The following is a 15,505-nucleotide window of genomic DNA, read 5'->3' on the forward strand; positions in this document are numbered from 1 at the left end:
ACACATACATATCCCTCAGCTTCCAGGTTAGTGCCTTTTTTGCAGGGAATTCTCATTAGTGAAAGAACTAGAGCCAGAACACACATCTCTTGATGGCCAGGACTAAAGGTTTGCTTCATATTATGTGACCAGCTGTGAAATGTGTGTGTGTATGAATGTATTATATGTATCTATCTTAATTGCTCTTTCTATATCTATGTCTATCTAGGCATACAAGAAACACAAACACATGAATATTCATGCAACATATGCTTTCACAATACATGTATCTTCATATATGTTAGGACACATTCATACATATGCATTACATGCAAGGGCTTAATATAGTTATTCACTACACACATATGCTCTGTACATGCATGTATAATGCTATATGCATATACACATGTGGTTTACATGTGAATAAACACAGCGGTGTATATATAATATACATATACAAAGTAAATATTTTATACAAACATACATATACATACTTACATATACATGTGGTATACATATATGTGTATGTTATATATAACCTCCCCCATGCAAGTCATTAGACCTAAAAAAATTTAAAGCTTACTAAAAAATTATATAGGTTTATTGAATACCTATAGAAATATAAAAACAGCAGAAGAAGCAATATTTGAGGGCATATTGATAATGGAAGAAGAACTTTTCTGGTAATTTTGAATAAATGCATTTATGGAAGCCATTGTATAAAGCAAATAGAAATATAATCAATGAAATATTCAACATGGCCACTGGGAAAATGCATATGCATTTCCTGTGTGAAAAGAGTTATCATGTCTATTACTTTAAAATTAATTTAATCTGGCTTCCTAGGCAATATGAATATTCAAAATGGACAATTCCTTCAAGATCCCATATGTATGAGCATGAGCAGTCCAAATTTTTTTTTTCTCTTACCACTTAGGATTTGTAGACAGCAAGGAATAACTTGGAAATTCATTAGTGATTTTTTTTTATTAGCAATTTCCTTCAATTGCAAATTTTAATCATGATCTAACTAGAATTATGGTAATGAAGAAATTAAATTAAATTAGCAAGTCGTATACCATTCTATGGAAATAATGATACATTATGATCATATGAGACAATGGGTAATTGTTAGAACAATAAGGATGGGTCCTTAGTAAAGATAATCCATTGCATTTCATTTTCCTTTCATCATGAACAGTTTCAACCAGGGAACAAACTCAGCCAAATTTCAGTGTTATTGATGGAACCTTGGAATGCTTTAAATATAAGCTTTATTCTCTGCAGGTGTGTGTCATCTTCTGGTTCCTTGATTAATTGACATAAGTTTTATAATTCTACTAACCTATTAGGTGTCCAGGTCACTTTTATACAAGCCATTTGGTTCTTAGAATGTTTATAATATATAATCCATTTTTCTTCAAAATTGGGTTTTTAATCTTTCCTTGTGGCAGAATACTATTAACTTCAACTGTTTAACTGCATTTCAGAAAATAAATATGTTCTACATTTGTTCCTGTTTAATAAGCTAAAGGTTTGGGGGATAATTTAAATTACAAATGTTTTCTATTTCACTGTAGTGTTTTCTTAGTTCAGGGAAGTCCTTAGCATTCAAGGTTTGCAGTCCAAGCCTTTTAATTTTTTTCTTTTTTTCTTTGTTTCTTTTTTCTTTCTTTTTTTTGTGTCTTTTGCAGTTCCACCATGGTTTTTAATTCACCCTTCAAATCTCTATGCCTATGAGAGTATGGACATTGAGTTTGAGTGTGCTGTCTCGGGAAAGCCTGTACCTACAGTGAACTGGATGAAGAATGGAGATGTGGTCATTCCTAGTGATTATTTTCAGATAGTGGTAATTACATTTGTCATATTAATTTTGCATCTATTTTTCAAATTCTGTGATAGTTCTTTAGGTATGTGTGGACATGACTTTCTTGAGGAGTACCAGATCTCTGTTCTTGATTTTCAGAAGTGTTATGAAGCTGTCTTCTTGGAGCAAATTAAGAGTTCTAGAATGTACATTACCTTATTTTTTGAAAAATCTTTGCCTTCTGTCTTAGAATCTATATATTGGTTTCAAGGCAGAAGAGCAGTAAGGGCTAGGCAATGGGGGCTAAGTAACTTATCTGTGGTTACACAGCTAGAAAGTATCTGAGGTCAAATTTGAACCCAGGATCTCTTAGGTCTGGCTTTCTATCCATTGAGCAATATAGCTGCCCTCAAACAGTACATTTTCAATGATTTTAAAAGATGTTTTCCTCAAACAACCAATGGTACATACAAGTGATCTGAAATTAACCTCTGTTGTTATGTAGTAGGTTCAAATGATGTAATATTATATTATCATTTTAGAGTTAGCAAGGAGAATCTAGTTTAAAAGGAATCTAGTTCAAATTTCTTGGGTTATGAATGAAAATGGAGTCCCAGTGAGATTAAATGACTACCCAGAATTTACACTGCTAATTAGTGACAGAACTAGAACTAGAACCCAGGTCTTGTGATTCCAAAATCTTTCTGTTACACTATGTTGCCACTTAGGTGTATTTCAACGTCTAACTTTGCATGAGGAAGGCATTATACTTAATACTGGGATATCCTTTCTCTAGGGAGACGGTGGCCATAACTCTTGGATCTCCCTAAGTTTCTGGTTAGTGCTTTTATTATAGGGAATTCTTATTGCATAAAAAAAGGCCATTAACAGAAAAGAGTAGGAATCGCCATCATTGTTATCATGATCATCATTGTCATCATCCTCATTGTCATGTAGTGTGTGACTGGATAAATCTCAGTCTCTATAAGATTTAATATTTTCTTTGGTAAAATGAGAGTGAAAGGGCTCTATTCTGCCTTATTCTTTATCTTGTTGTAAGCATCAAATGAGATCCTCTGTACAAATGCAATGTAGAAACTTTTTGAATTATAATCATGAAGATGATAATAATAATAATGTGAATAGTTAGACTTACAAATGGAAGGACTCAGAGACCATCAAGATGAAACCTTGCATTTTACAAATGGCCAAACCGAGCCTGAGATGTGAAAAGGCTTGCCCAAGATCACACAGAGAATAAATATCTGAGGAAGGATATGAACTCAAGGTCTTCCCAGCCCCAAACACAGTCTTTTATCCATAGTATAACCTATATGATTATTTGGTTTTGCAGTTTTGTTCTGGACTTTGCAACTTTTAAAATGAATTGTTCTGTATAGTTTGGAGTTCTAAAAAGAGCATAAGTAGAAGGACTACATGCATTCATATATACATACACATATTAAATATATATTTATATTATATCAAAGCATGAATATATACATACAAAGGTGTATGTATGTATATTTCTCTCAGTAGCTTAGCCACAATTCTTTTTGATGAAAATCATCCTGTCTTTATTTTTATATCATGTGACAAGGTAGCAAGAGATCTGCCTTAAAAAGTCATATACTAGGACAACTAGGCAGCTCAGTTGAGTCCAGAAATGGAAAGTCCTGGGTTCAAATTTGACCTCGGACGCTTCCTAACTCTGGGCCTGGGCAAGTCAGTTAACTCCAAAGACCTAATCCTTACTACATTTTTTTTGCCTTGGAATCACTACTTAGTAGTGATTCTAAGACAGAAAGTAAAGGTTTAAATTAAAAAAAAAATGTTTAGACAATCCTTCATTGTTTTGCTTAACAGTGAAATGCCCTTTTTAGGGTATTCATTTGAGTAATTATTGAATAGTATCTTTTATGCCAAAATATACAATTTCAATAAAAGTATTTTTCCACAAAAGAATATGTTTTAAAATTGGAAAACAAATGAATACTATGTAGTCCAATCCCTTCATTTATATATGAGCAAGTTGAGATCGAGAGGGGTGATTAAATACATTTGCCTGAAGCAGAGAAGAAAGTATAAGTAAAGAAAGTCAAGATAATGAATTAGCATAACCTCTGACACATCTTAAATGTGTGACTTTAGGCAAGTCACCTTTCATTTCATCTTTATAACTGAACATCGTTATAAGACTATGTCATTTTCAAGGCAAATGTCAATATGCCTCAATAGAGGGAATTTTCTTTCAGAATTCCCTCTACTAATGAAATCACCAAAGTACAAAAACAAAACACACCCAAGTGGTTGTTGGAAAGAAAATTAGTATCCAGGTCTCATTCCCTATCTCTTATTCCCCTCCTACTATCACTACTACAACTACTGCTGCTACTGCTACTTCTACTACTTCTACTATAATTACTCCTACTCCTACTATTACTTCTATTATTACTACTACTACTTCTATCACTACAATTACTACTACTACTACCACTGTAAACTTTGTAGTGTGTAGTTATTAAATATTACTTCATTCTATCCTCCCAACAATCCTGGGAGGTAGGTGCTAGGATTATTCCCATTTTATGGAGGAGGAAACTAAGACAGTCAAGTGACATGCCTATAGTCAAATGACAAATAAGTATTGGAGGCCAAATTTGAACTCAGGTCTTCCTAACTGTAGGTCCAGTACTCAAACCATTGTACCACTTTGCTTCCTGTACAATATCATACTTTGTCTAAGTTTCCCCAAACCTTCTACACACTATGTTTTTCATTTGTTTGTTTGACCCTCCTTGCATATGTGTTTGGTTTCTATATGACATTCCAAGGATTGTAGGAATCATATCTCCATTTTTCACCTTCTTCGCTTGCCTTTTCATTTCACAATAGTTAGACTTTCAATTGATTTTATATAATTTGATAGACAGAGTCATGATGAAAAAAGTTAAGTTTGGAATGCTTTACAACCCATTAGTTCCTTTAAGTGCACTGTTGTTTGCTCCACGACAGAATTAAAAATGGCCTGTCATTGGGCAATTTGAAATGTGCTGTATAGGCATACAATATATGCTGCTTGCATATAAAGGAAATTGCTGGGTGCCCTTAAGGACACATGATAAAATGTAACATTTGTTTTCTGTACAGTTTGAATAATCTTTCTCCCTGCATGACTCATTACCGCCAACCCATTTAGATGTCTACAGTCTTAGGGAATGGGAAAATAAAATGCAAAATTTCCCGTTTCAAATTCATTGTATATTTAAAAAAAATATTTTCCCCAAAGGCTTCAGAAATCTAAGCATCATTGACTAAAATGATATATGACTGTGTGCCTCTGACAGCACATCTAATATTAATGGGAACTTTTATGAGAATTGCCAATTAGAAATTAGCCATATGTAAGAATTTTATATTAGTTGAAAATTTGCTACCTGATACTGAAAACAATTAAATATTCCCTGGGAGAGAATATTTTTTTCTCTTAATGACTTAAGGGGATATGATTTAGCATGCCTTAAATTTACACAAACAATGCTTTGATTAATAACTAAAATAAACTGAGTTAAGTGTAAATTAAAAACAATCTTCTGATCACTATATCATTTTTCCACATGTAAAAAGAAATGTTTTTGCTTGCTATATTGGCTTATGTTCATTTAATTCATATTTTTTTAAATGAAAGGTGCATGATTATTAGAAACTTGGTAGCAGAAACTTTTCTCTATATTTCCATAATCTGGAAAGTTAAGGATGATAGAACTTATTAAAAAACCTAATAAATATGAACAAAGGGATATGTAACTGGGAAAAGTGAGTGAGTCATGTAAAAAGGAGGGAGAGCCAAAAGATAGTCCATGTTCAATACTTGTAACAATTTAATGTCAGGAGAACCAGAAACAGGCCAATAGAATGTTAGCCCACTCTGTTGGCCCCAGAAAACAACCAACTCTAAGATTACTTGCTAAAGGAAATAGAAATTAACCCATATTCTATTTGTTTCACTGTTGTGTTCTCTGCCCTCTCCAGTGAAATACACACACGTGCATGCACACATACACACACACAGAGCAACTGTTGATATTGTTCTCTCTTCACCTTTGGGGGTAGGATAGCTACTAAGGCATGCCATTGCTACAACTTTTTTTACTATCATTCCTCTGAGTAATCATATATATACATCGTATGTGGTTTATTATGGCTGCAGACACAAGCTAATAAGCTTAATTGTAACATCAGATTAGCTGATATGTTCAGGAGATACTTACGAAACTATTCAGGTTTGTTAGGATGTAAGTGAAGCTAAGAGCCAGCAAGTGCATCCTTTCTTGAAGATTCTTTAGGGAACTTACAAAACTTGGCTAAAGTTGACATTTGGTGCTGTTTTTTGTTATTGTTTATAAAACATCTCAGGCATTTGTTCTTCTCCCTAGGGCGGCAGCAATTTGAGGATCCTTGGAGTAGTAAAGTCAGACGAAGGTTTTTATCAGTGTGTAGCTGAGAATGAGGCTGGGAATACACAGACCAGTGCCCAGCTAATCATCCCTGAACCTGGTAAGAAGCTGAGACATTTGAAATTCTGTCTGTAATTAAAATGATTAGTATTTGATTTAGAAAATCTGAAATGTTTCTAACATCTCTCCCAGATCCAACCAAAAAAACAAACAAACAAAAAACCCTTTTCTTCATGAGATTTGGGAGGGACAAATAATTGAAGAAGTGTCTCCTCAGACCAGTTGAAGGGAAAGATTCAAAGGAAATAGCATATATCCTAAGAAAGAGATTGTTTAGGTTAATGCCTTATTTCTATGTTTGGAGATGTTTTTATTCTAATGATTGAAGAAGGAATCTTGTTTCATAGTTTCTTATGATTAAAAATTAATAGATGCTAAAGATCATTGTATTTTTGTAGAATTAATTTCAAATTTGTGTTTGGGCACACCACTTTGAAATAAACTGTTTAGGAATAGTGGAATAATAGAGAAATCAGACCAAAAAGGATGACTCAATTCAAGAAAAAGGAAATTGAAATTTTCTTTCATTCTTGCCTAAACAAAGTTTGTGAAAGAGTATGTTTTATGTAACATGAATTAATTACACAAATTCTGAATGTATTCCTTTTTTTTCTGCTGATAATGCTAACAATTCTTGGCCTTTTTTCAAATTAGTCTTTTTAAGAAACAAGCAAAATACGTTTAAATGATGGTTCATTGCCTTAGATGAGAGTATTGAGCACTCAGATCCAATGCATTCTATAGCCAATTACTTGAGACACATCTATAATGCTTACACATTTGATTTTACTCATAACCCCTTTTCTTTTATAATTGACAGTAGGGGAGAATACATTCAGAATTATAATACAAAGAGATTAAAACAGTCTCTGTTGGATAAGACAATGTGCCATCATTTAAGGTCACTATTTTATCCAAAGATGTGATTTTAAAATTTAATGCATGGTTCACTATCAGTTACTATGTGCAGGTAAATATATGCTTTAAAATAAACAACAATAATAATAACAGAGGGGAAAGGAAGAGAGAAACTTTAATAGGACTACCTCCAACCAATCAAAACTTTACCCACTGCATATTGACTCACTGATGAGGATTTAGGGAATCAGATTGGTACATTTTCACCTCAAATTGACTTACACCCAGGAAGCCTCAACACAGAGGAAAACCCCAGTCCAACAGGTAGTCTTTAATACAGAAGCCAGCATTCAGCTTGGACTCTTTGATTATTTTTCAGTAGGTATAAGCCTAGGGGAACAGTGTTACCCTTAGCAGTAATGTAGTTTAATACATTACCAGAACCTGCCTAAAGGAAACTGGATAATTCATTACTTTTTCCACCTAGATGTTAAAATGCTGTCAGTAAATTCTGTACTCATGGTCAGTGTTTATTATGTTTGGCATTGGATTAGAATGAAAGTAAAAGAAAATGAAGACAAAATCCTAAAGGGCTGCAGGACACCATTGTAACTGTCTACATTTCCCCCTTATAAATGATGGATGACTTTTTCCTGGCTATTTAATCAGATCTTCAAACAATGCCACTCCAATTCCTCTGAGATGTTGAGGAGGCCAGCATGCACAGATGGTAGAGAGGCAAGCTATACATATAAATTAAGTGATGGGGCTGACCATGGCAACAAAAACACTGCCTTCTCTTTTAAAAAATTGGTCAATAAATGGTCACCATATATATTCAGGCACAGTGTGAACCCTGCGTTGCCCAGCTGTTCAGTTTTGGCCTGTCCACAGGCCTCTGACTGAGAGTTACCCCTGGCAACCCCAACAATCTGTTCCTCACTGAGGCCAGACAATGACCTATTAAAGATGGCATTCTGTGGGGGTTGGTGCTCAGGAAGACTCGTGAAGTTTCAATATTCTCTTTTATAAACAGTTATCAACTCCCTTTTTGGAAACTAGTCATTTAGAGAAAAAAAATACCATCCTATTGATCACCAACTTGATTGAACTGCTTTCTTCCTTCTTTTGACAATGTTCTGTGAGAGTTAAAGTTATCAATTCATGTAATGTCACAAGTAAAAGAAATAAATCTCCTTACAGGTAGAATTCAGATACCCTCCCACTCCTACCACACATCCCCATCACTTTCATTCCTTAAAATCATATTGTGCTCAGCCTTTGAAAGCCTGGTTAATAATAGGGAGCTTCTAGCAATTTGAGAATGAGATGCACAATGTGAGGTTCAGTTCATCAGTACTGTCAATGTAAAACTGGTATAAGTTAACATGAAAAAGCCTTTATTTTTTCTTTCTATCCTCAGTCCCTAGTATAGATTGTGGCCAATAGAAAGAACTTACGAAATGTTTTTTTGGTTGATTGATCAAAGAGAAGAACCGTGATAGAGGTTCCAAAAGTCAGTGAAACTTTAAGCTATTAAATCTATTTCTTAAAGCTTTAATTACTTTTCACTAAAGCTTTTCCTAAGCTTTAGCAGCTTAAAACTGCACTAAGACTTTTAAAGTCTTAAAACATTCAAGCTTTAATAGCTACAATCTGAAATTAGACTTTTTTGCATTATTCCCCCCCTTTGCTAGATGTGATTTCCTAGGTAAAGAGAACTCCTGATGATGAAACTCCTACTCCTAATGTATATTTGTACCTACTCTCCAATAGCTACAACTTAATAAAGGTTCTGTGGAGACACTGAAACTTTAAATGACTTGCCCAGATTTCCACAGTTAAGAAGAAAAGAACCAGAGGAAAGATTTGAAACCATTTTTTTTCTGACTGTGAAGCTAGCTCTCTATACACTAAGTCAAAGTGCTTCTACTTGGCATGCTAATGTTAATCTTGCAAAAATGGACTGTAAGTTAACTGTGTGGCTTTGGTTGTATTCTTTGTGTAACTCTTAGATGTGCACCGGTCAGCAATACTCTGTGTTTGTATAAGAAATTTCTACCCTGAAGTAAATTGCTGAGAAAAGTTGTACTACTAAATGCAATGTCCTGGATGATGAGCAATAGAGCCCAGGATATCAACTTAATAGGATGGAGGAGAAGAGAAGTACTAAGGTCCAGAGTATGGAAAGTCAGTACAGATAGGAATCCGGATAAGCAGGGAGAGTTAGGAAACTGGTGACTCAGAGGCCAGATTATGCCAATATTGGGGGACTGAGGCAGAAAACCAGAAATCACCAATTGAACTCCATACTTGGTCTGTAGTCAAAGGCATCTTGGAATAGCTGGAGTGGCAGAAAGTAATTCTTGGCATTCAGAAGGCAGCTGTGATGGGATGGAGACCAGGCAGTACAATTTGAAATTAATATTGAAAATGAGTGAGGATGGAACTGGAATCCAAGTTAAAGGCATTCAAGGGTGTTTTAGTTCCAGAACTGTAAAAAAAAAAAAAAGGCTTCAGGGAAAAAAGTCAAGCGATCCTAAGAACAGTAAATCCTATTAGAGAGCACTACCAGGTTGGCCCATGAATTCAAGTTTATAATGTAGCAAGTCGTGTTCCCCAGAGTAACTTATAGTGCGTGCCTCTCACTTTAACAAGAGCATCCTTTCATGCTGGTGTTATCTCCATTCCCCCAAACCACGGTTATGATGGAGTTCTACTGTACTAGCAGAAATATATTGCTTAGGCATTTAGAAAACTGTGAATTGCTATCAATTACCTGTCCTTCCTGAGAAAGGTTATGATTAAGAATGATGGTGAATTTTGTACATTATAATAAGATGGTACATCACATGGTCTAGAATTAGATAAAGTTATTTAAGGCCAGGTTTTAAGCTTTAAGGCACAGAAAGTGCAAGTCATATCTCAGTTTCTTTTTTTTTTAATGTACTGCCTTATCAATTTAAAGAGAAAAACTGGAAAAAGAAAAGGATAAGAAGCAAGTATATAGGCACTGAATGACTTTTCTGACTGAATTAACTGCCACTAATTACAACATTTCTTCCTGAATGTTGATTTTTTTTTAAACATCGTAACTTCAATGGATTGTGTGAGGGGATGAATAATTGCACAATTAGTCTTAACACTTCAAGATCTGTTAGGATTTAATTTGCCAGCACAACAGCACCAAAGTCACTATGTAAGAGAATGTAGAGAACACTAAAGTGATATACTTCCTAATTTGGCATTTGTTACTGGCAGACAGTTAAGTATAATTATCAATTCTTACTGTAGGAAATGACTATGATTTAAGGCCGTCATTGTATTTGGTATGGTGGTAAGGCTATTCTCCAATGTGTGGCAACATCCTAATACATGCAGATACAGTGAATCCAAAGTGTTTCTTAGTATCAGAAATTGGGAATTCTTGTCCAGAATGAATCAATTTGCATGGACTTTTCAGATTTGTCATAGCTGAATTGAGGTATAATCAAATATCATGGGGAAGCTTTTTAAAGAGTTTCAGCATTGATTCAAAGTAAATCTTAAGCATCACATAAATAAGTTCTAAGCAGAGGCAATTAAATTAAAATATCTTCTAGTACCTCATATGGATCTAACAATAGCTTCCTTTTTTAAAAAAAATATTTGCACTAAGTAGTAATTTTAGACACTTGTGCAGTTAGATTACTATAGTCATAAATCTATTCTGTTATTAATCATGAATGTCAGTTTTGAGTTTTTAAATAAAATTGAAGAAATTTAAAATTCTAATCCTTTGTTATTTTCTTTTGTCTTTGATTGACTCTGAGGGGGGGAAAATTCCTTTTCCTCAAATAAAGGTTTTTTTTAAACTTTTTTTTAAAACCCTTACCTTCTGTCTTGGAGCCTTGGAGGTTCCAAGGCAGAAGAGTGGTAAGGGCTAGGCAATGGGGGTCAAGTGACTTGCCCAGGGTCACACAGCTGGGAAGTGTGAGGCCAGATTTGAACCTAGGATCTCCCATCTCTAGGCCTAGCTCTCAATCCATTGAGCCACCCAGCTGCCCCCTCAAATAAAGCTTTATATACTAACCAAAACAGGTTGGTTATTTGATTTCTGTAATTCAGAGCAAAATATTTTCAGTTTGGTGATTTGGTAGATCTCTTTGCTTTTATTGAATAGAATAGTGGTGGGACCAAATAGGGTAGAATAGGGGGGAGGGAAGTTAATTATTTGATCATGGGAAATGCTCCACAGACCATTCTTGCCTTTTTGCTTGGTCAGATCTCTTTATATACCACTCTTAATATGTTTCATTTTCAGTAATGTTATACTCTGTGTTTACTCATTTATGTGGTAATTGTGAGAATGTGTTATAGTATCTAATTTTAAAAGACTTCAGTGACACCATGCTAAAGTTTGAGGAAATCAGTATGTTACTACATGACATTGTGAAAGGGAATTCTTTATTCCTTTTGTCTATTTTGAGTTAATCAATCAAGAAGTTAGAGTACCCCTATTTAACACTAAGTAAGATAGTTCACAAGTCACTTAGTAGAAAAGGTTCAGACCTCCAAAGACCAAAAGCACTTTCCCTTTTCCCCCTAGCGCCCAATGCTAGGCAAATTGGGAAACTGATTGGTTCTCCTGAAGTGTGGGAGCAACAGGAAGTGATGTGGGAAAAGAGATATAAAAGGCAAGACTGAAAAGAGGGATGAATTCTTTGGCTCTTCTGTGAGGAGACTCCCCTGGAGGAGGATTCTACAGGATTCTGCTCTGGGCCTTGCTGAGTGAATGACTGGAGCTAAAGGAAGTGGCTTGTATCGGTGGAACCCTTGCTACAGATACCACTGGGACTACTGGTTTAAGAGATTACTATAACTCCATATACAGATTGGGATTTGAGGGGGCCCTTGCCAGGTGGTGAGCTGGACTTCTTCAGATAGACATTACAGGGTATCTAGATAGGCAATACTTTCTACTTCCTTCCTACATTTCTCTCTTTTACTATATCTCTATTAAACTAAATTGTTAATAGTGCTTAACAGACTTTTGACTTAAGAGTTAATTTTATGAATGGTGACTACTTATATTTTTTAACTCTTACATTTAGTCAAACCAATTTTGATTTTTACAATATTGAGTCAAGTCATTTTAGGTTAAGGATTTTCATCTGTTGACAATAAGCTAGATTACCCACAAATTTCTATTTCTTTTTCCAAGTTCTACAATTTTTAAAAAAGTATATATTCTGGTGGTTTGTCTGTGTTATAAATGTGTTTTAATTTATTACAGTATTTGTAAAGTAATTTCTGTGCTTCTCAGGGACTTAGTAATTATTTTTAAAAGCAGTATATTTACAACTACTGGCATGTCATCATATTCCCACTTGTTTTATGTCATCCTTTGTAACAATTTTAAAAAATGATGGCAAGTGATAAAGTAAGCTAAAGGACCACCTAGATATAGGCAGTCCTGATCATGCAGAAGGAGATCATAGAAACTTAGGATTAAAACTGTAAAGAATTATATAAACCTTACACATCAGTACTCCAACTTTACAGATGTAGAACCTACAGTACTCCAACTTTATAGATGTAGCTGACAATTTTGGGATTACCATGAAACCACTAGTGGAGAACCTGCCCTAGAATAGGGTCAAGTAAGGAAAAGATCTCAGGTGAAGTGAAGATGGAGTTGAGAGTGTGGAGAATAAAGGGGAGAGAGCTTGGAAGAAGCATATTACTTGATAGGTGTCATATTTTAAGTAATTACCAAAATTTATTAGATTCTTTCTTTATATCAACCTTGAGAAGGAGGAAATATAAGTATAGTGATCCCTCATCTCTCCTGGGAGTTAAATTCCAGAGACCCCTGCAATAGGTGAAAATCCATGAAGTAGTGAAATTATATTTATTTTATTATATAATATATATATATATATATATATTAAGGCTTTATAAACCCTTCCTAATCTCCTTTAAACCTTTTCCATATTCTTATTAACCTAAAATAACTGAGCCAATCAATGTCCAGGATACAGAACATAGTCCTGTGGTTGGTCACCTTTCATTCCATCAGCCAATAGTGTGCCTCAATAAGTGTAACTCTGCAAAACAGAATTAGATATGTTAAAAAAACTGCCAATATAGTGAAGCCCCAATAAGTAAACCATGCTATAGTGAGAGATGACTCTATCTGATTTTAGAGATGAAGAAACTGGCTCCACTGATATCTAAATTCCTTTCTTCTCTAACACTTTATGACTGAGTTTGAACTTGATCATCTTATCCTTAATCAGATCTTTTAATGTTCATGATCTCTGATTGGATTTGGGAGTCATTTGGGAATCACTTCAGGGAGAGAGTATAATGATTAAAACATGCTCATTTCAGTGTGGAGAGAGGAGGAGAGAATTGCTCAGCTGCAAGTTAGAAGTAGTAAAATAATCAGCCAGAACCACAATAAAAGAGTCTGTTCATTCACTCATTTATCAAACATTTATTATTTGTCTGCTATTTTCCAGGTGCTATATTGGGCACTGAGTTGAGTAAGCAGAAAAATTTACTAGACAGTCTATTAAGAGAGAAGAGCTATGTAAACAAAGAATTATAATCAGATTCTGATATGTGACCCATGAGTGATACCAATTGCAACAGCCCAAGTGGAACATGAGCAAAGCCAAGATTTCAACAATGGTTTTATGAATAGGGAAGACAAGACAATAATATAATAATATCTCCATAACATTCTGGAGAAAGAATTAATGGACATCGATGTCAGGATGAATATAAAGAGTATATAGATATTATATATTGAAGCTATAATCAGCTACATTCTGATTGCTGCCAACACTTTGTGAAGTGATCACACCATTTGTTTTCATAATGTATATTTCCATTGGGCTAGAACCAATGACTATATTTTACATAACTGAAACTTGAAATAGTTATAATTCAAATACATGTGACCACTTCCCAGGGTTCATTCTAATTGTACATGTATAAAATACAGAATTATTGTTCCTTTTTCACTCTCAAACTATCTGAAATTTTCTGGGTTGGCTGCCTTTCTTTTAAGATATGAGGTACAGCTAAATGGCTCAGTGGATTGAGAGCCAGTCCCAGAGATGAGAGGACTTGACTTCAAGTGTGGCCTCATATACATTCTAGCTGTGTGACTCTGGGCAAGTCACTTAAACCCTATTGTCTACCTTCCAATCTTCTGCCTTGTTACTAATGCATAGTATTGATTCTAATATGGAAGGTAAAGGGTTAAATAAAGCTATAAAGTGCCACTTTTACAATAATGTTAAACTGAGGTCATTTGATGCTGATGTTAATTTATTTTCTATGTCTACATGGCAATATCAGAAAGCTCTTTTCACTGATGTAAGCTCTGAAACAATTGGATAATGAGCACTAGAGCATGACATTTGGGTTCAAGTCATAGCTTCCATCCCATGCTATCTATATGATGTAAAGAAAGTATTTCAAGCTCTCTGACATACAATTTTGTCATCCATAAATTGAGGATGTAATAGTTTCACTACCTACTTCACAGGGTTATCATATAGAAAATGCTTTTTTTACAATATAAAATGATATATGTGAGTGAATTCCTATTTTCATTTTTATCAATGTTATTTCAGGGAAAAAATCAATTGATTTAAATCATGATATGATTCTAATACTGAGTGACTAGCCATTTTAGTTAAAACAAATTTGATATAAATGTCAAGATACTATCTAAAGGATGACTCCACTGAATAATAAAGAATGAGTCATTGAACAAAGATTTCATATTTAGAACACCAGCAGTTAAGTTAATCTGTATATTTACCCTAAATAGGTGATGATTTTTAACACTTTTGAATCCCTTCTCTAACTCTCCATTATGATCATTGTAGAAGTAGATGACAAAATAGAGGGTCACTTACATTCCTACATTATAGTACGTTAGTAATTTTTCTTGGTTTCACAGTTTTTCCAAGGCAAAAACTTTTATGGTATAGTAGTCTGAATCCCAGTGATGAGCCAATTTGGAAAAAGCTAAGTTGGAAGTTATACTGAAGATTCAGTCTTTCACTGAGATTATATGTGAAACCTTTACAGCTTGGTAGATTAGTGGATGATTGTCTAGAAAACTACTTCTGAGTCAGTTAACATGTGACAAGCACTACATTGAGATGGGGGCATACAGAAATAAGAATGAGATGATCTTTGACCCCAAAGAACTAACTTTCTAACAGGAGAGAAGATACATAGAGGAATGGTGGATGGTCAAGGAAGAGGGTCTTAATTGGGGAAGTCAAATGGATAGCGAGTGGAATAGGGTAGAGGGTAGAGAGGAAGAGGGTAGTCC

General features: G+C 34.5%; 1 protein-coding gene across 7 annotated transcripts in view; it reads left to right on the top strand.

The window, feature by feature from the left end:
* Window positions 1-15,505, top strand: part of DCC (DCC netrin 1 receptor) — a 1,370,599-nt gene that overhangs the window by 806,503 nt on the left and 548,591 nt on the right. For all 7 annotated transcript variants that reach the window (XM_007486716.2, XM_056824442.1, XM_056824443.1 and 4 more), the window contains exons 6-7: window positions 1,674-1,828; window positions 6,223-6,343. In XM_007486716.2, coding sequence (XP_007486778.2) covers window positions 1,674-1,828; window positions 6,223-6,343 — 276 coding nt within the window. The remainder of the gene's footprint in view (window positions 1-1,673; window positions 1,829-6,222; window positions 6,344-15,505) is intronic.

The sequence above is a fragment of the Monodelphis domestica genome, chromosome 3 (assembly GCF_027887165.1).
Source record: "Monodelphis domestica isolate mMonDom1 chromosome 3, mMonDom1.pri, whole genome shotgun sequence".
NCBI lineage: Eukaryota > Metazoa > Chordata > Mammalia > Didelphimorphia > Didelphidae > Monodelphis > Monodelphis domestica.